An 18,966-nucleotide genomic window follows, 5' to 3' on the forward strand; every position below is an offset into this window, starting at 1 on the left:
GCTCTGCCCCATTGGCACCCAACTCATCTCCATGGGCACCCAAATCTGCTCCAAGGAACCCAGCTCTGCTCCTGGGGCACCCAGCTCTGCCCCATTGGCACCCAGCTCTGCTCCCTGGGCACCCATCACTGCTCCGTGGACACGCAGCTCTGCTCCACGGGCACCCAGCTCTGCTCCATGGGCATCCAGCTCTGCTCCTGGGCACCCAGTTCTGCTCCAAGGGCACCCAACTCTGCTCCATGGAACCCAGCTCTGCTCCTGGCCACCCAGATCTTTGCCAGGGGCACCCAACTCTGATCGACGGGCACCCAGTTCTGCTCCCAGCAATGCCCAGGGCAGGGAACCAGGCAGGGACGGAGGCAGGAGCTCACCATCCCCTGCGGCTCGGGCTCCCTGCCTGCACCCTGCCTGCTCCCTGCCTGCACCTTACCTGCTCCCTGCCTGCACCCGGGGGCAGCTGGGGAGGGCAGGCAGAGCCCGGAGCCACACGGGGCCAGAGGAGGGACCGAGACGGGGCTACTGGGTTTGGGGGGCAGCGAGCCCAGCTCCAAGGGTTGGGGGAGGGCTGCACCCCCAGACCCCCCGATGGCTTGTGCAGGCAGCTCCTGCCGCTGCAGCCGCGGCTGGTGAATGCGGCTGGCCCCCGGGGGTCCCTGCACGGGCTCTGCCTGCACCCAGCCCTGCCTGCACCCAGTCTCTGCCTGTGCCTGACTGCATCCCACAGAGTATCCCACCCTGGGCAGGACACCCCTCCCTGGGCAGAGTATCCCCCTGGGCACAGCATCCCCCGCAGGCAGGGCATCCCCCCCCGGGCACAGCATCCCCCCCTGGGCAGAGCATCCCCCCCCCAGACAGCGCACCCGCCCTGGGCAAGGCATCACCCCTAGGGCAGGGCATCCCCCCCGGGCAGGGCATCTCACCCAGGGCACAGCATCCCCCCCCCAGGCAGGGCATCCCCCCGCTGGGCAGAGCATCCCCCCCCGGGTAGAGCATCCCCCCCTGGGCATAGCATCCCACCCCAGACAGGGTATCCCCGTCCTAGGCATGGCATCCGCCCCCCCCCAACCCTGGGCAGAGCATGCCCCCCCGGACACGGCATCCCCCCCATGGGCAGAGCATCCCCCCTCCGGGCATGGCATCCCCCCCATGGGCAGAGCATCCCCCTCAGGGCATGGCATGCCCCCCCAGACAGGGTATCCCCCCTCCCTGGGCACAACATCCCACCCCGGACAGGGCATCCCACCCAGGCAGGGCATTGCCCCCCCCAGTCCCAGGCAGTACATCCCCCCCCTGGATAGAGCATCCCCCCCCAGGCACAGCATCCCATCCAGATCAACGCATCCCCGCCCCGGGTAGGGTATCCCAGGGCATCCCCCCACCCCGGGCAGGCCGAGCTCGGTGCCCCCCGGCCGTGCCGTGCCCCGTGGCCGTCGTGGCCGTACTGCCCGGTGCGTAACGCCAGGCTGTGCCACGGCCCCCGGCACGAAGCTGCCTTTCCATCCAGCGGCAGCCGGCCCGCAGGGCAGCGGGACGCGGCCCCGCACGCCTCGGCACCCCCCCCAAAACGCCACCCTGGTACCCCCTTCCCCAACCCACCCCCCCCCCGCCAGCCCACCAGCGGGTGCAGGCAGAGCCGGGGCACCCATGGGTGCCGGCACAGGTCGGACACGCGCATCAAGACGCCCGCGCTCGCCCTCTCCGGCAGCCGGTACGGCCATGCCGCCAGGCCTCCCGGTGCCACGCCGACCTCGGCTCCATCACCAGAGCTCCGTCCCTTCGCCATCAATCCCTCGTCAAGGGCCGGCTGCTAATTGTGACCAGTGGCCCGGTGGCCAGGGGGTGAGCGGCGGTGGGCACACGGCACAGCACCGCGGCGCTGGTGGGGATGGGCAGAGGGTCGTGGTCCTCCCACAGCCCCTTCCAGTCGCCGGGACTGTGGCCCAGGACAGGGTTTGGCTGGTGGCCACTGTGGCCAGCGCGCTGGCACATGCCGGCACACCGGGCGCGTGGCAGCGTCACCGGCCAGGCTGCTGCGTGGTCCTTGCGGTGCTGTACGGGTGCCCCCTCGCCGTAATTTAATTAGGCCGCCGTCCGTGTGGTTAATATTGTTCGGCGCTGCCGGACGCAGAGCCGTTTGCCCACCCTGGAGCTCGTCCCTCCCGCCGTGACCTGTCCCCACCGTGTCCCCTCCACCACCTGCGTCCCCGGCACCGCGTCTGCCACAGCCCCAGGTCACCCCTTGTCCCCCAGGGGTGCTCGTGCCACCTCCCCAGGCAGCAGCACCCCCACAGCGCTGCGGGGGGATGCTCTGGTGGCCAAGGCGCCCCCCCCGTCCCCTGTGCCACCCCCCTGCAGCCGGGCGACCGGCGAGGGGACGAGTGGGACAGTAATGGCATGGCGAGCTTTGCTCGGGCGAGGAGGGGACGCGACCCGCTGCTCTCTGCCGTGGGGGACAGGGGACATGGGGGGACCCTCCCGTGGGGTACCTGAGGCCACCAGATCCTGCGGCACCCAGGGGACACCGCTGTCACGCCTGGCGGTGGGCAGCACTGGGGATGTGCTGCCAAGACGGGGACGGTGGCCCCCGCTGGGGCCTGGCACCCTGCAGGGAGCGTCCCGGGGTGCCGTCACCCAGGGTGTCCCCAAGGGGCCACCCCAAGCACCCCCCAGCCGCCTGGGGGCACCCAGCAGTGGCACATGGGTGACAGCTCCAAGTGCCACCCGTGGGCACAGCCCCGCTCCCCCTCCTTGCCCCCCAGTTTGGGTGCTCGGCCCCGCTCCCCGGGGGGTCCCAGCCCCCCTCCCTTGCACGGCGGGTGCTGTTGGTGTGTCCCCGTCCCGCGACCCACCCCCCCGTCCCACCCCACTCCATCCCGACACGGGGGTGGGGGCCACCCCCCGGGCACCGAAATCCTGCGCGGGGTCCCCAGGGATGCCCACCTGGCAGGGACAGGGGGGGTGGCTTCGATCAGACACCAGAGAATCCACATAACACTGGGGGGTTCTGAACCCCCCCCTCCCCGCCAAAGACGCTCCCAGGTTCCTCCCCGCCATCGCCTCCCCCTGTCAACCCCCCACCCCCAGCCAGCCTGGGGGGCCGCCCCCCCAGCACCCCGGGGACCCCCATCCCAAGCAGCACCCCCCCGTTGCTGGCACCCACGGGGCCCTGGCGGTGCCAGCCTTTGCCCCTGGCAATCCCAGGGATTCGTTACCACCCGGCGCTAATTATCCACTGGGCCACCCTGCAGCTGCCGGGGTTGGGGGGGAGCAGGGCGGCAGCAGGGGCAGGACCCCCCCCCGACCCGTACCCCAAAAAGCAGGAGGTGGGCCCCCCCCACCGGCAGAGCCGGGGTCACCCTCTCCATTAGTGTCCCAGCTTGTGCCAGGTCTCAGCCCTGAGCCCGGACTTGGTCTGCACCTGGGGGTCCATAGAAACTGAATTCTTTGCCACACGGGGGGGCTGTGGGCCACCATCCACGGACAGAACCATGTGTGGTGTGTCCCGTCCCCCCCCCCCCCCCCTTCCCGATCGCCGCACAGACCGGATCATGCTCTCCATCAGTGTCCCAGCTTGTGCCAGGTCTCAGCCCTGAGCCAGGGAGGGGGTGCACATGGGGGTCCGTGGGCATCAGATCCTGTGCCACATTGGGGGGGGCTGTGGGGGCCACCAGCCATGGATGGAACCACGCGTATGTCCCCACCACTGCCACGGAGCTGGGCTCATCCTCTCCATGAGTGTCCCGGCTTGTGCCAGGTCTCAGTCCTGAGCCGGGGAGGGGATGGGGCTGCACCAAGGGGGCCATGAGCACTGGATCCAGCGCCTCATGGGGAGGGTGTGTGGGGGGTTGTGGGGGCCACCAGCCACGGACAGAACCACGTCCCCCCTTCTCACCGCCACAGAGCTGGGCTGGTCCTCTCCATCAGTGTCCCGGCTTGTGTCAGGTCTCAGCCCTGAGCTTGGACTTGGGCTTCACCCGAGGGGTCCACGGGCGTCAGATCCTGTGTCATATGGGGGGCCCGCTGGGGCCACCAGCCACGGACGCAACCATGATCCCCCTTCCCCCGACCACCGCATAGCCAGGCTCTTCCTCGCCATCAGTGTCCCGCCTTGTGCCAGGTCTCAGCCCCGAGCCGGGCTGGGGCGGCTGCACCCGGAGGTTCACGGGCACCGGATTCGGTGCCACATGGGGGTGCTGTGGGGGCCACCAGCCACGGACGCAACCATGTCCCTCCTTCCCCCGACCACCGCATAGCCAGGCTCATCCTCTCCATCAGTGTCCCACCTTGTGCCAGGTCTCAGCCCCGAACCCGGGGAGGGGGCTGCACCCGGAGGTCCACGGGATTCTGTGCCACATGGGGGGGGGGGTGTGGGGGCCACCAGCCACAGACGCAACCATGTTTCCCCCCCCGACCACCGCATAGCCAGGCTCATCCTCTCCATCAGTGTCCCGCCTTCTGCCAGGTCTCAGCCCCGAGCCCGGGGAGGGGGCTGCACCCGGACGGAGCCGCGTTCCCCCCCCGCACCCCCCCCATCACCTTAAAGCTGCCGAGCTGCTCCGTCAGCGTCCATCCCTCCGTCCGTCCGTCCGTCCGTCCATCCTCACCCCGCGGCGCTGCCCCCCCCGGCCCCCCCCACTATCCCCATGGCGGTCTGCGAGCAGGGAGGAGGAGGAGAAGGAGGAGGAGGAGGGAGAGGAGGAGGAGGAGGAGGGAGGGAGGGAGGGAGGAGGAAGAGGAGGAGGAAGCCCATCCCGCATCTTCCTCCCAGAAGCAACGAGCCCCAAAATAGCTCCTCGCCCGCCGCCGCCGCCGCCGCCGCCGCCGCCGCACCGGCGAAGCGGGGCGGGGAGTTGCGGGGTGGGGTGGGGGGGGGGGTGGGGGTTGAGAAGGCGGGGTGGGGGGGGGGTGCTGTGTGTGGAGAAGGCGAAGGAAGGCGGGTGGGGGGGGGTGGGGTGGGGTGGGGGGGTGTTTCGGGGGGGGGTGCCGGAGCGGTGCCGGGCTCCCGACACGATGCGTCAGCAGCAATCCATCCGCGCTCCCACTGAAGGACAAAAGGATGAGAGAGCCGCCTGCGCGGCTGCCGCCCGCACCGCCCGCACCCCCCGCGCCCCCCGCGCCGCCGGGGCCCCTCCGCCCGGCCCGCACGCCCGTTAGCACCGGAGGATGCCCGCCGGCCCCGGGGCCGCCACAGCCGCCGCCGCCGCCGCCGCCGCTGCCGCCGCCACCGCCGCCACCGCCGCCGCACTGCGCGGGCGGCCCGGCCGCTGAAAGCGACACGCGGGGACGCGGGACGCGGAAGGCGGGAGGGGGGGACGGGACAAACCCCCCCACCAGCACCACCACCAGCACGACCCACCCGGAGAACGGCGAGCGACGAGACGGGGGCGACCCCCCCCCACAACCGACCCCCCCCACCTTCCCCGGCACCATCCCCCCCCCCCCACCGCCACCGCCGGCAGAACCCCCCGCCTCGGCCTCTCCCCTCCGCTAATTGGGGGTTTTTTCCTCTCCTTTGGGGGCTTTTAGCTATTTATTTATTTATTTTTATATATTTTTAATTTTTTTTTTTACGTTTAGTTTTTTCTTTTTTTTTTCCTTTTTATCTTTTCCTTCTTTTTCTTTTTCTTTTTTTTTTTCCTTTTCCTTTTTCTTTTGCCTTTTTATTTTTCCTTTCCCTTTCCCCTTTCTTTTTCCTTTTTATTTTTATCTCTTCCTTTTTATTTTCCCCTTATATTTTCCCTCTTCCTTTTGATTTTTAATTTTCCATTTTTAGTTCCCATCTCGATTGCCTTTTCCGTTCCATTTGCATTTGAATTATTTTAATTTTTTTAAATTTTTAAATTTTTAAATTTTTTTTTTACATTTTTCTATCCCCCCCCCCCCGCCGGCCTCTCCCCCGGGGGGGGGGGCCGCCATGCCGGGCCACCCGGGGCTGCCCCACGGCCGGCGCTGCGAGGCTCGGCCAGCCCGGCTCACCGCGGCGGGGGGCTGCCGGGCCCCCCTTTAGCCGGGCCGCCCCCCTCCCCCTTCCCCCCCCCCCCTGCACCGCAGCCTCTAGGAGCCATTTTGTCTTCCCCCCCCCCCTTAACACTCCCCCTTTGCTGGGCGCCGAGCCCCCCCCGGACCCCCCCGCCCCTTCCCCAGGTAGGTACGGCCGGAGAGCGGGGAGGGAGGGCGCCTCTTTCCTCTCCCCCCCCCCCCAACCCCATTCTCGCTTTTTTTGGGGGGGCTAAATTTTCATTTTTCCTTAATCCCCCCCTCCTCCTTCTCCGCGGCTCCCCCCACCCCCCCCCAACACCGCGACCCCCCCCCCTCCTCCCCCGGACCCCTCTCCCCTCTCCGGCCCAACCGGGCCCAGCTCGTCGGAGCCGGGAGCCGGGGGGGGGGGGCCCTGAGCCACTTCTCCTTCTTCACGCCGACATCCCCAGACGATGGTGAATGATGAACGTGCCACATCATGAAGCTCTTGTGGCAGGTAACTGTGCACCACCACCACCACCGTCACCACCGTCACCACCACCGCCGCCACCGCGCCGGCAGAGCTGCCCTGGTCTCCTACCTGACCCTCCACGCCTGGATTCTCTACGTCGCCGCCGCCTCCCCCGGCCCCCAGAGCTGCCCCTCCGTTTGTTCCTGCAGTAACCAGTTCAGCAAGGTGGTCTGCACCCGGCGCGGCCTCGCCGAGGTGCCCCCTGGCATCCCCTCCAACACCCGCTATCTCAACCTCATGGAGAACAACATCCAGATGATCCAGGCGGACACGTTCCGGCACCTGCATCACCTGGAGGTCCTGCAGTTGGGCAGGAACGCCATCCGGCAGATCGAGGTGGGGGCCTTCAACGGCTTGGCCAGCCTCAACACCCTGGAGCTCTTTGACAACTGGTTGACCGTCATCCCCAGCGGGGCCTTCGAGTACCTCTCCAAGCTGCGGGAGCTGTGGTTGAGGAACAACCCCATCGAGAGCATCCCCTCGTACGCCTTCAACCGGGTGCCCTCCCTCATGCGCCTGGACCTGGGCGAGCTGAAGAAGCTGGAGTACATCTCCGAGGGGGCTTTCGAGGGGTTGTACAACCTCAAGTACCTCAACCTGGGGATGTGCAACATTAAGGACATGCCCAACCTGACGCCCTTGGTGGGGCTGGAGGAGCTGGAGATGTCGGGCAATAACTTCCCCGAGATCAAACCGGGCTCCTTCCACGGGCTCAAGTCCCTCAAAAAGCTCTGGATTATGAACTCGCAGATCAACCTGATCGAGCGGAACGCCTTCGACGACCTGACGGCGCTGGTGGAGCTCAACCTGGCCCACAACAACCTCTCCTCCCTGCCCCACGACCTCTTCGCCCCGCTGCGGTACCTGGTGGAGCTCCACCTGCACCACAACCCCTGGGACTGCGACTGCGACATCCTCTGGCTGTCGTGGTGGTTGCGGGAGTACATCCCCACCAACTCCACCTGCTGCGGGCGCTGCCATGCCCCCCTGCACATGCGGGGCAGGTTCCTGGTGGAGGTGGACCAGACCTCCTTCCAGTGCTCGGCGCCCTTCATCATGGACGCCCCCATGGACCTCAACATCTCCGAGGGGCGGGTGGCCGAGCTCAAGTGCCGAACTCCTTCCATGTCCTCCGTTAGGTGGTTGCTGCCTAACGGGACGGTCCTGAGCCACGCGTCCAGCCACCCGCGCATCTCCGTCCTCAACGACGGCACCTTGAACTTCTCCCACGTCTTGTTGACGGACACCGGGGTTTACACCTGCATGGTGACCAACGTGGCGGGGAACTCCAACGCCTCGGCCTACCTCAACGTGAGCACGGCCGAGCTCAACACCTCCAACTACAGCTTCTTCACCACCGTCACAGTGGAGACCACCGAGATCTCCCCCGAGGACATCTCCCCCAAGTTCACCAAGCCCGTCCCCACCACGTCGACGGGCTACCAGCCGGCGTACACCACCACCACCACCGTCCTGGTCCAGACCACCCGGACGCCCAAGCAGGTGGCCGTACCCACCGCCGACTCCGGCGACAAGATGCAGACCAGCTTGGACGAGGTGATGAAGACCACCAAGATCATCATCGGTTGCTTCGTGGCGGTGACGCTGCTGGCGGCGGCCATGCTCATCGTCTTCTACAAACTCCGCAAGCGACACCAGCAACGCAGCACGGTGACGGCCGCCCGGACGGTGGAGATCATCCAGGTGGACGAGGACATCCCACCCGCCGCCGCCGCCGCGGCCACCACGGCGGCCAGCGCGGCCGGCGGAGCAGGTGAGGGGGCGGTGGTGCTGCCCGCCATCCATGACCACATTAACTACAACACCTACAAACCCGCCCACGGGGCCCACTGGACAGAGAACAGCCTGGGGAACTCTCTGCACCCCCCCGGCACCACCCTGGCGGACCCCTATATAATCCAGACCCACACCAAGGAGAAAGTCCAGGAAACCCAGATATGACTTAATTTTTTTTGGGGGGGGGGGAGATTTTTTTCTTCCCTTTTTTTTTTTTTGCGTCTTATTTTTTCCTTCCTTTTTTTTTCCTTCTTTTTTTTTGTCTTCTTATTTTTTCTTCTTTTTTTATCTTCTTTTCTTTTTCGTCTTTTTCTTCTTTTTTCTTCTTTTCTTCCTTTTTTCTTCTTTCTTCTTTTTTCTTTTTCTTTTTTCCTTCTTTTTTCTTCTTTTTTTCTTCTTTTCTTCCTTTTTTCTTCTTTCTTCTTTTTTCTTCTTTTTTCCTTTTTTCTTTTTCTTTTCTCCTTCTTTTTTCTTCTTTTTTCTTCTTTTTTCTTCTTATTTTTCTTTTTTCCTTTTTTCTTTTTTCTTCTTTCTTCTTTTTTTCTTTCCTTCTTCTTCTTTCTTCTTTTTTTCCTTTGTTTCCTTCTTGTTTTCTTCGTTTTTTCCCTCCCTTCTTTTCTTCCTTTCGCAGCCCCCCCCCCCCTCAAAATTACAAATGCAATAGAATGCACAAAACCGGAACAAAAAAAAAACACCAACAAAGCGACCCCCCCCCCAACAACAACTACAACAAAAAAAAAGGAAAAAAAAATAATAAATAGACAGCAACTTTTGTACAGAGCGGGGGAAGAGACTTTTTTTTTTTTCTTGTACATGCTTATATATTAAATTTCCGGGCTGATGAGAGAAGCAGATTATATTAAAATTTAAACAAAAAGAACCCCCCCCCACGACCGACCGACCGACCGACGGCAAAGAAACTATTTTCTAACTCGCAAGTTCTATTTAAAAAGAGGGAGAGTTTAAAAAAAAAAAAAAAAAAAAGAAAAAAAAAAGAAAAAGGGAAAATATTTGCAATTTTGCCGAAAGCGGCGGCAGGGGCCCCCCCCTGCACAGGAGCGGGGAGTGCAGGCAGGAGCCCGCTGGGGGGAGGAACTGGGGGGGGGGGGGAGAAAGGGGGGGGAAGGGGGAAAGGGAAGGGGGGGTCAGGATGCGGCTGGACCCCCCCGTCCTCCCCCGGCGCCCCGAGCACCGCGCTGTGCCAAAACCTTCCAAATGCAATAAATAAACATCATTTTTGGGTTTATTTTTTTTTGGGGGGGGGGGGTGGCCGTTGGTTTAGGGTTTTATTTTTGTGAGGGTTTTTTTTTGGGGGGGGGTGTTATTTTTTTGGGGCGGGGGGGGGAATGTGATGCAGCCTGTGGGGCGGGGGATGGCCGTCTGCAATGTATTCACGCAAAAAATGAACACGAAAAACCGACAAAAACCCCAAGAAAAGGGGCAAAAAAAAAAAAAAAATATAGAAAACCCAACCCCAGGCGGGTGGGTGCTGGGTGCGGGTGGGGGGGGCAGTGGTTATGGGGGGGGTGAGGAGTGGGTGCCCCCCCCCCCCCCCACCCGCTCTGCTCCATGTCCCCGTCCCCCTGCACCGCGTCCGGGGGGGCACCGGCACAGGGCTACGGCTCCCGGGGGGGGGGTGGGGGGGGGGGGGCCGGGGGAGCCCCCACCGGGAGACCTGACATATGATTGTAGACCTGCGATTTTTAGTCCTTTTATTGTTATTATTATAATTATTTCGGGGGGGGGCGGGGGGGGCGGTATTTTTTCCCACACCCCCCCTTTCCTTGGGTGGGGGGGAAAATGTGGGGAACACCCCCCCCCCCAAGCCTATCCCAAGGGCTGCTCATGGAATGGGGGGGGGGGGGGGGGGAGTTGGGAGAAATTAAGGGCTCGGGGGGGGGGGCGGGGGGGGGGGCACCATCCCCGAGGGGGACGGCAAGTGCCTCGGGGGAGGGTCCAGAGGGGCTGGGGGCGGGGGGGGTTGTTCCGTGGGGGGGGGAGTTTGGCATGGTCGGGTAGCGAGGGGGGGGGGTGGTGACCTCCTTGACGACCCCCCCCCGGGCGTTGGAACTACTTTAATTTCTTATTTTAGCTTTAAAAAAAAAAAAAAAAAAAAAAAAATAAATGACCGGAGGGTGTCAAAGCGGAACGAAAACTGCGGGGGGGGGGGGGCGGGGGGGGCACGGGGGGGGGGGAGGGGAGGAAGGAGAAGCAGAAGTTCTATCTATATCTATATCTCTCTATATAACGCGCCAGGGGCGAGCGGGGGTGTACTCTTGAGAAACAGCCGAAAACGAAAAAAAAAAATAAACAAAAAAAAAAAACCACCAAAAAAAAACCACCAAAAAAACACACACAAAAAAAATAAGGGGAAAAAAGAAAAACCCAACAAAAAAAAAAAAAACCCCAACCGAGTGTATTTTTGTATTTTAATAAATATTGTTCAAAATTTGTAATGCCGTGTCCCTGAGGGGTTAAGCCGGCGGGTTGCGGGGGTCGGGGGGGGGGTTTGCTGTCATGTTCCCCCCCTCTCCGTGTCCCCCCCCGCCGTGTCCCGTCCCCCCCCCCAATTGTCCCCCCCCCCTCCCCCGGCAGCCGCCGGCCTGAAAGGGTTTTTCTGTTGCTGCTTTTTTTGTTTTCCCAGTAAAAAGCCTCCGAAAAATCGCGGCGGGGGAGGGAGAAGCGACACGGAATAGGGGGGGGACGGGGGGGGGGGGGGAGGCTGCCCTGAATTTTGGCTGGGAAACCGTGTTTATGTCCGGGGGGGTGGGGGGGGGGGGGGGTGGGGCATCACCAGCTTTGTGCCCCCCCCCCCCCCCCCGGCTTGAGCATCCAGGTGGGAACCCGAGGGTGGGACGCCCCCCGGTGTCACCCACTTTTAGTGGGGGGGGGACACCCGGGTAGAGATGCTGGTGCATCCCCCTGCTATGGGACCCCCCCCCACCGCTTATGGGGGGGGGGGGGCGGTGCTGATCCCCGCCCCCCCTCAATTTATGGGTTCCCTGGCTGGAAAAATTGGGTAATTGGGGACAAATTGGGAGCCCGGGGGGGGCGAAGCCGGGAATGAGTCACTGGGCGCCTGCGCTCAGAGATGGGGGGCAGGGGAAGGGGGACAGAAGCCACCCCCCAGCACCGCGACGGGGACACTGGGACCCCCAGCTGTATGGGGACACCAGGACCCCGGGCTCTGCGGGGCCACCGGGGCCCCTGGGGGTGTGGGGACACCAAGACCCCGGGGTGCCACCAGCAGGGACACAGGGTGCCCTGAGTGGTGGTGTCGGGGACACAGGGACCCCTGGTGCCGGTGTCAGGGACACAGGGTGACCCAGGTGCCAGTGGCGGATCACAGAGACCCCTGATGACAGCAGCAGGGACACGGGGTGCCCTGAGTGGTGGCGGTGGGGACATGAGGACCCCCAAGTGCCAGTGACAGGGACACGGGGTGCCTTGGGTGCTGGTGGCGGGGACACAGGGAGCCCCAAGTGCCAGCAGCAGGGACACAGGGTGTCCTGGGTGCTGGCAGTGGGGACACAAGGACCCCAAACTGCCAGTGGCAGGGACACAGGGTGCCATAGGTGCCAGCAGCAGGGACACGGGGTGCCACTGGCTGCTGGCGGCGGGGGACATGGGGTGTCCTGTGGTGGTTGGGGACATAAGGACCCCCATATGCCAGTGGCAGGGGACACGGGGTGCCCTGGGTGCCGGTGACACGGAGGACCCCCCCAAGTGCTGGCAGCAGGGACATGGGGTGGCCTTGGTGCTGGCGGTGGGGACATAATGACCGCCAAGTGTCGGTTGAAAGGGACACAGAGTGTCCTAGGTGCCAGCATCGGTGGACACGGGGTGCCCTGTGTGCTGGCGGCTGGGGACAGAAAGACCCCCAAGTGCCAGTGACAGGGACACGGGGTGCCCTGGGTGCCAGTGCGGGGACATGGGGACACCCGGGGACACGGGCGTCCCCGAGGTGCCACCCCATCCCAGCCCCTGCGGCAGCGCCGGGGTGACAGTCCCCGCCAGGGCCACCCTTCTGCCGCCCCCGCGTCCCCTCCGGCACCGCGGAGGGAGCAGGGGGACCCCCGGGGACACCGTGGCCCAGCCCCGGGGGGCACCGAGCCCGGCCCCCGCAGAGCATGGCGTCGGGCGCCCGGCGGTGGAGCTTCGTCGGGGGGGGGGGGGGTGGGTGGGCTTTTTTTCTGCTATTTCGCCTTTTTTTGGTCAAAACCACGCGTCTGCTTCGCCCTCTATTCCCGGCTCCTACCGCTCCCGCAAACACGGCTCCTCGTCTTCCTCACCCCGCGCTGTGCTGGGGGGGGGGGGGCGGGGGGGCGGGAACCTTCCTCCCCCCTCCGTGGCACCTCCGCACTCCTCCTCCCCCCCCCCCGCCCCGGCCCCCCCCCCTCTCGGCTGTGGGGGGGCGCGGGGGGGGCGGGGTCGGAGTGACGGCTTGATTGTATTTAAGCGCTTCGGCTCCAGTTTGAGCCCGAAATTCCAGCACTCGAGTAAATCGGCCCCCGGCCGCCGGGAAAAAGGGCTGGGGGGGGGGGTGCGGGGGGGGGGGGGCGGTCCGCGGCGGGCACGGGGGGGTGGGGGGTGATTGGGGGCTGCGGGGGGATGGGGGGGGCAGGGTGATCGGGGGTGCAGTGTGATGGAGGGGGGCAGTGTGATGGGGGGTGGCAGCGCAGGCAGGGGGTGACAGTGAGGGCAGGGGGGGCAGTGCAGGCAGGGGGGGCAGTGAGGGCGGGGGGGCAGTGAAGGCAGGGGGCAGTGCAGGCGGGGGGCAGTGAGGGCGGGGAGGCAGTGAAGGCAGGGGGGGCAGTGTGATGGGGGGTGACAGTGAGGGCAGGGGGGTGACAGTGCAGGCGGGGGGGGCAGTGAGGGCGGGGGGGCAGTGCAGGCAGGGGGGTGACAGTGAGGGCAGGGGGGTGACAGTGCAGGCGGGGGGGGCAGTGAGGGCGGGGGGGCAGTGCAGGCAGGGGGGTGACAGTGCAGGCAGGGGGTGGCAATGCAGGCAGGGGGGCAGTGAGGGCTGGGAGGGCAGTACAGGCGGGGGGGCAGTGTGATGGGGGGTGGCAGTGCGGGCAGGGGGGTGACAGTGCAGGCAGGGGGGTGACAGTGCAGGCAGGGGGGGCAGTGCAGGCGGGGGGGGGCAGTGAGGGCGGGGGGGCAGTGAAGGCAGGGGGTGGCAGTGCGGGCGGGGGGGTGACGATACAGGCAGGGGGTGGCGGGCACTGGCAGGGTGCCCCACACCGAAGCCCGCCGGTGCCCGGCCCCCCCCCCCCGCAACCCGCCCCACGGCGGGTTCCCCGTCCCTGCCCCCCACGGCGGAGCGGGGGCCGCGCGGCAGCGTCCCGTGATTAAAACCTCCCGGCTTCGTTACGGCTAATTTCTATGGCAACACCCCCCCCGCCCCCCGCCCCCCCCCCCCGGCGGGCACCGGCCCCCACCTGCCCACGGGCTCTGCCAGCACCCCAAAAGCGGGACGGGGCACCCCCCGTCGTCCCCCCGCTCCCCCAGCCACAGCGGGGGGCTCGGCCGGGGTGGGGTGGGGGGGACACGGTGCCGGGGGCGTGGGGGGGCCTTTTCTTTCCCCCCCCCGGCCTACGGCGGCGGCGTTTCGGCAAGAGCAGCGCGGTGATTAGCCGCCGGGATAAAAGGCAAATATTTACTAAATAAAAATATGCGCTTTCAGGAAAAAAAAAAAAAAACCCACAAAAAAAACCCACAAAAAAAAGCAAATGTCACAGCAGCCGCCCTGAAACATTCCCCCCCCCCCGCCCCGGCGGTGGGGATTTGGGAGGGGGACACGCTCCCGGCGCCCACCCCCGTGTGGCTGCGGCTTGGGGACACAGTGGGACGCGGCGGGGGGCGGGGGGGGGTCCCACCAGTGCTGCGAGCGGGACACCCACCCCCCTGCCATGGCACCGCGGTGGCACCCCCGGAGAAGCTGGGGGGGGGAGTCCCCATTGCCCCGGTGTCACCGGGTGGCAACCATCCCGGCGGCGTGGGCCACCCAAGCCGTTAATTATTCTTATTGCTGCGGATATTTTTGGCGCCGGTGCTGCAGATTGGGGGGGGGGGGGTACGGGACGGACAAGGAAGGGGGGGGGGGGGGCTGGTTTTTTTGCAGCTCGGCGGGTTGGCGGCGGCACCGGCACCGTGCCATATGGTAGCCCAGGATCCGTATGGTAGCCCAGGATCGGCGTTTGGGCCCGGTGGGGTTTGGATGCTGGGGGGCGGGGGGGGGGGAGATGAGGGATGAAGGCGGGGGGGGCACATACGTCGGCGCGCAGGAGATTTAACGCCTGGTAATCGAAGGCCGGATTCATCCGAGCGCGGCAAAATAACCAAGCGCCTTGGATTTGGGAAAATTCTGCCGATGGGGCGGTTTTTCCCGGAATCCCCCAGGAGCCGGCAGCTCCGGCCGGGATCGGGGCGGCGGAGGGGTGCTGGGGTGAGGAGGGGGAGAATGGGGAGGGGGGGGACGTGATACCCCCAACATCACCCATCTGAACTTTGCGGGGGGGGCACCACGACTCCTGCAAGTGTGGCTACCGCCAGCGGCCCATGTGGCTACTGCCGCCGGCACGGCTATAGCCGAGCGCAGGGCCCGTTAAAAATATACCCTTGGGTTCCCGGCAGGGGAGGGGATGGGGGGCAATTTGGCTGCTCCCCCCACCCCCAGTGTGGGTCTCCCCCTCCCCCGGGTGGCATATGTGTCTCCAGGCCGCCGTGGGAGCCTTGGGGACTATCGCCGGGACCCCCACCCCATGTCCGTGGGGGGGGCTGGATGCTGCCCCACCGGGTGGTGGTCCAGCACTGGCCACCCCCATGGACCCCCCTCCCCCCCCCCGCAAGGTTTTTTGGTGTCAAGGGCTTTGCCGAGCCCACCGGTGCCACCCGCATCTCCGGGGACGTGGCCGGGAGAGGGTCCCCTGTCCCCAGACCGGGGTTTGGGGACCCCTGCCCCAGCCCCATAGTCCCCAGCCCCACATCCCTACAGCCCCCAGCCCTGCAGACCCTATCCCCACAGCCCTACAGCCCCCAGCCCCACAGCCCCCAGCCCCATAGCCCCGCAGCACCCAGCTCTCCAGCCCCACATCCTCACAGCCCCATAGCCCCCAGCCCCACATCTCTGCAGCCCCCAGCCCCACAGCCCCCACAAGGAACACCCACCCTCCCCATGGGGCAGACGGCAGCAGGAGGAGGCGGTGACTCCCCGGGGACCCCCATATTCCCCCCCCCGGGGATGCAGCGCGGGGTCTCCATGGCCGACACGGGGAGCTCGGCCAGGAGGGAGGAGGAGGATGAACGTGGGCGGTGGAGGAAGGTGGGTGGGCGAGTGGGCGGGCGGGCGGGCGGACGGACGGATGGACAGACATCCTTGCCAAGATTAAAAATACCCAGAAGCAAGAAGCTGCGCGAGGTCGGCGCGGCCCCGGCCCCGCTCCACTGGGGCAGGTGGGGAAACTGAGGCACGGCAGCGAGGTGGGGGGGGAGGGCTGAGCACCATCCTGCCTCTCCCCTCTCCCCCCCGCCAGCTTTCCCGCTGGATTTTCACCCCCAAAACCCTAAACCGCAGACTGCGGCGACTGCTTTTTGGGTTTTTTTGTAGGGGGAGAGCATTTTATTTGCCATTTCATTTGCCGTTCCCCCGCCCCGAGTCATTAGGATTGCAGCACGGGCTCATTTGCATAAACAGTTTAGCTGATTTGCATAACGCACCGCACCCCGTCCCCGCCTAATTGGCCTTTATGGCTTGGAACCCCCTAAATTGGGTCAGTCGGGTGGCATGGTGCCACTAGGAACGATGGCAGGACCCCCCCCCGCGTTGTCCCACGCGGGGTCCCCCCCAGAGCTGGGAAAACCCATCGGCACCGGGATGGGGCAGGGGGGCGGCCGGCGGGGTTTGGGGCTCTCCGGAACCCCTCCGCTACATCCCCCGGCCACACGCCGGTTGCCATGTGGCCACCTGGGTGCGGGCACGTGTCGGGGGTGGGAAGGGACCTCTGGAGATCACCCAGTCCCACCCCCCGCCAGAGCAGGGTCACCCAGAGCAGGTGGCACAGGAACGCGTCCAGGGGGTTTGGGATGTCTCCAGAGACGGAGACTCCCCCACCTCTCTGGGCAGCCTGTGCCAGGGCTCTGCCACCCTCACAGCAAAGAAGTTCCTCCTCATATTTGGACAAAACATAATATTCCAGTTTGTGCCCGTTACCCCTTGTCCTGTCCCCGGGCACCACTGAGAAGAGCCTGGCCCCATCCTCCTGACACCCCCCCTTTCAGTATTTATCAGCGTTGATAAGGTCCCCCCTCAGCCGTCTTTTGTCCAGCCTGAAGAGACCCAAATCCCTCAGCCTTTCTCCACCAGAGAGGGGGTCCAGTCCCCTCAGCATCTTGGTAGCCCTTTGCTGTCCCCTCTCCAGGGCGGACCATCACTGACCCCATGGCAGGCAGGCAGGGATGCAGGCAGGGATGCAGGCAGGCAGGCAAGGATGCAGGCAGTGATGCAGGAAGGCAGGGATGCAGGCAGGGATGCAAGGGATGCAGGCAGGGATGCAGGAAGGCAGGGATGCAGGGATGCAGGCAGGGATGCAGGCAGGGATGCAGGAAGGCAGGGATGCAGGGATGCAGGCAGGGATGCAGGCAGGGATGCAGGAAGGCAGGGATGCAGGGATGCAGGCAGGGATGCAGGCAGGCAGCTATGCCAGCAGGCAGGGATGCAGGCAGGGATGCAGGCAGGCAGGGATGCAGGCAGGGATGCAGGCAGGCAGGCAGGGATGCAGGCAGAGTGCCTGTCCGCTCCGCAGAGCCGCGGCCTCCAGGGCTGCCGTGAACTGCTGACACAGCAGCCGGAGCCTCTAATTAAAGCCGTAACGATAAAGGAAAAATGTGGGCTACGAGGCAATCGATAAGGGAACAACTCCCCCCACCCCCTGCCGGGTCGGGATGCTCGCACCCCCGGGCCCTGGGGGGGGGGCGGTGCAGGGTGCTCGCAGGGGGATTAGCAATTCCCCATGGGGTGAAGCAGGGTCCAGCCCCACACGTTTTGGGGGGGGGGGACGACGACAGGGAGGCAGAACACGCGTCACAGGGAGGATTTCGTGATAGACGCCCATCGTTTCGCTCCCCATCAGCGAGGGGAGGGGGGAAGCACCACCTGCCCCCCCCCCCCCCCCCGCAAAGTCCCTGCTGGAGCCCGGCAATCTGGGGGGAAATGGGGGTGCGGAGGAGAAGGGCTGGGGGGGGGAGTGGGCGGGATCCTGGGTGCCAGCACCCATGGGCAGGGGGGAACAGGGTGCCTGCGGGAGGGGACCCCCCCATGCCGGGGTGTTGGGGTGGCCGCGGGACGGGTGTCCTGCCCTGGGGGGTGCTGGGTACCGGTGATGGGGAGGGACCCCTCACCCCCCCCCACCCCACCCCAAGGCACCAGTGGTCGTTAAGCCCCACCATCGCCTGCTAATAACGAAGCGGGCGGCCACGGGGTGCGGGGGGGGGGGCTGCGCGCCCGACATGCCCCCGGGGGCCGTAAAGGAATAAATGCGCAATTCCAGGTAATGGATCGTAGGTAGCGGCTGGGGAGGTCACCCACGGGAGTCGTGTCCGTGGCGGCACGCAGTGATTCCCCTCCTCTCAGCCAGCTCCCAGGAAGTGCCGGCCGTGCCGGAGCAGCGCCGGAGCAGCCGGCAGCGCCATCCTGGGCGGCATGGCTGGCGCAGCCGAGCTCTGCACCCCGGCGTTCTCATGGGCATCGCTGCTTGGGGCATCCCCAGCCTGCCTGACATTGGCACTGCGGATGGCACGGCACGGCACGGTATGGTACAGCACAGCATGGCATGGCACGGCATGGCACGGCGCTGCATGGCGCACCATGGCACAACATAGTACAGCATGGCATGGCATGGCACTGTGGATGGCACAGCATGGCACGGCATGGCACTGTGGATGGCATGGCATGGCATGGCATGGCTCTATGGATGGCACAGCACGGCACTGCAAGGCACGGCATGGCACGGCATGGCACAGCACAGAGTGGCACAACATGGCATGGCACTGCATGGCATGGCATGGCACAAAATGGCATGGCACAGCACCGCATGGCACGGCACAACAGGACACAACATGGCACGGCACGGCACAGGACGGCACAGTATGGCAGAGCACGGCACTGTGGATGGCATGGCACAGCACGGCACAACATGGCACAACATGGCACAGCACAGCATGGCACAGCGTGGCATGGCACTGCATGACACTGTGGACGGCACAGCATGGCATGGCGCAACATGGCACGGCATGGCATGGCACGTCATGACATGGTACACTATGGCATAGCACGGCACAGCATGGCACGGCACGGCACAACACAGCATGGCACGGCACAACACGGCACTGTGGATGGCACAGCATGGCATGGCATGGTACACCACGGCATAACATGGCATGGCACAGCACAGTATGGCACAGCACGGCACAACATGACATAACATGCCACGGCACGGCATGGCACAGCATGGCACGGCATGGCATGGCACAGCACGGCACGGCACGGCATGGAACAACATGGCATGGCACGGCACGGCACAGCACGGCACAGCTCTGCCAGCGTGGCTTCCCACCTCACTCCCGCTGCTGCGCCGCGGTGAGCGGGGCCGGGGGTGGCTGGTCCCGTGCCATCGCGC

At 65.3% G+C, this 18,966-nt stretch overlaps 2 protein-coding genes across 2 annotated transcripts in view; one reads left to right on the forward strand and one right to left on the reverse strand.

Moving 5' to 3' along the window:
* SND1 (staphylococcal nuclease and tudor domain containing 1) overlaps positions 1–18,966 on the reverse strand; it is a 145,464-nt gene that overhangs the window by 6,559 nt on the left and 119,939 nt on the right. The gene's annotated exons all lie outside the window — the stretch shown is intronic.
* LRRC4 (leucine rich repeat containing 4) lies at positions 6,344–8,485 on the forward strand. Its single transcript, XM_054188630.1, has one exon. The coding sequence runs from the start codon at positions 6,458–6,460 to the stop codon at positions 8,450–8,452; it is 1,995 nt and encodes a 664-aa protein (XP_054044605.1). The 5' UTR covers positions 6,344–6,457; the 3' UTR covers positions 8,453–8,485.

This window comes from Rissa tridactyla, chromosome 1 (assembly GCF_028500815.1).
Source record: "Rissa tridactyla isolate bRisTri1 chromosome 1, bRisTri1.patW.cur.20221130, whole genome shotgun sequence".
NCBI classification, from domain to species: domain Eukaryota; kingdom Metazoa; phylum Chordata; class Aves; order Charadriiformes; family Laridae; genus Rissa; species Rissa tridactyla.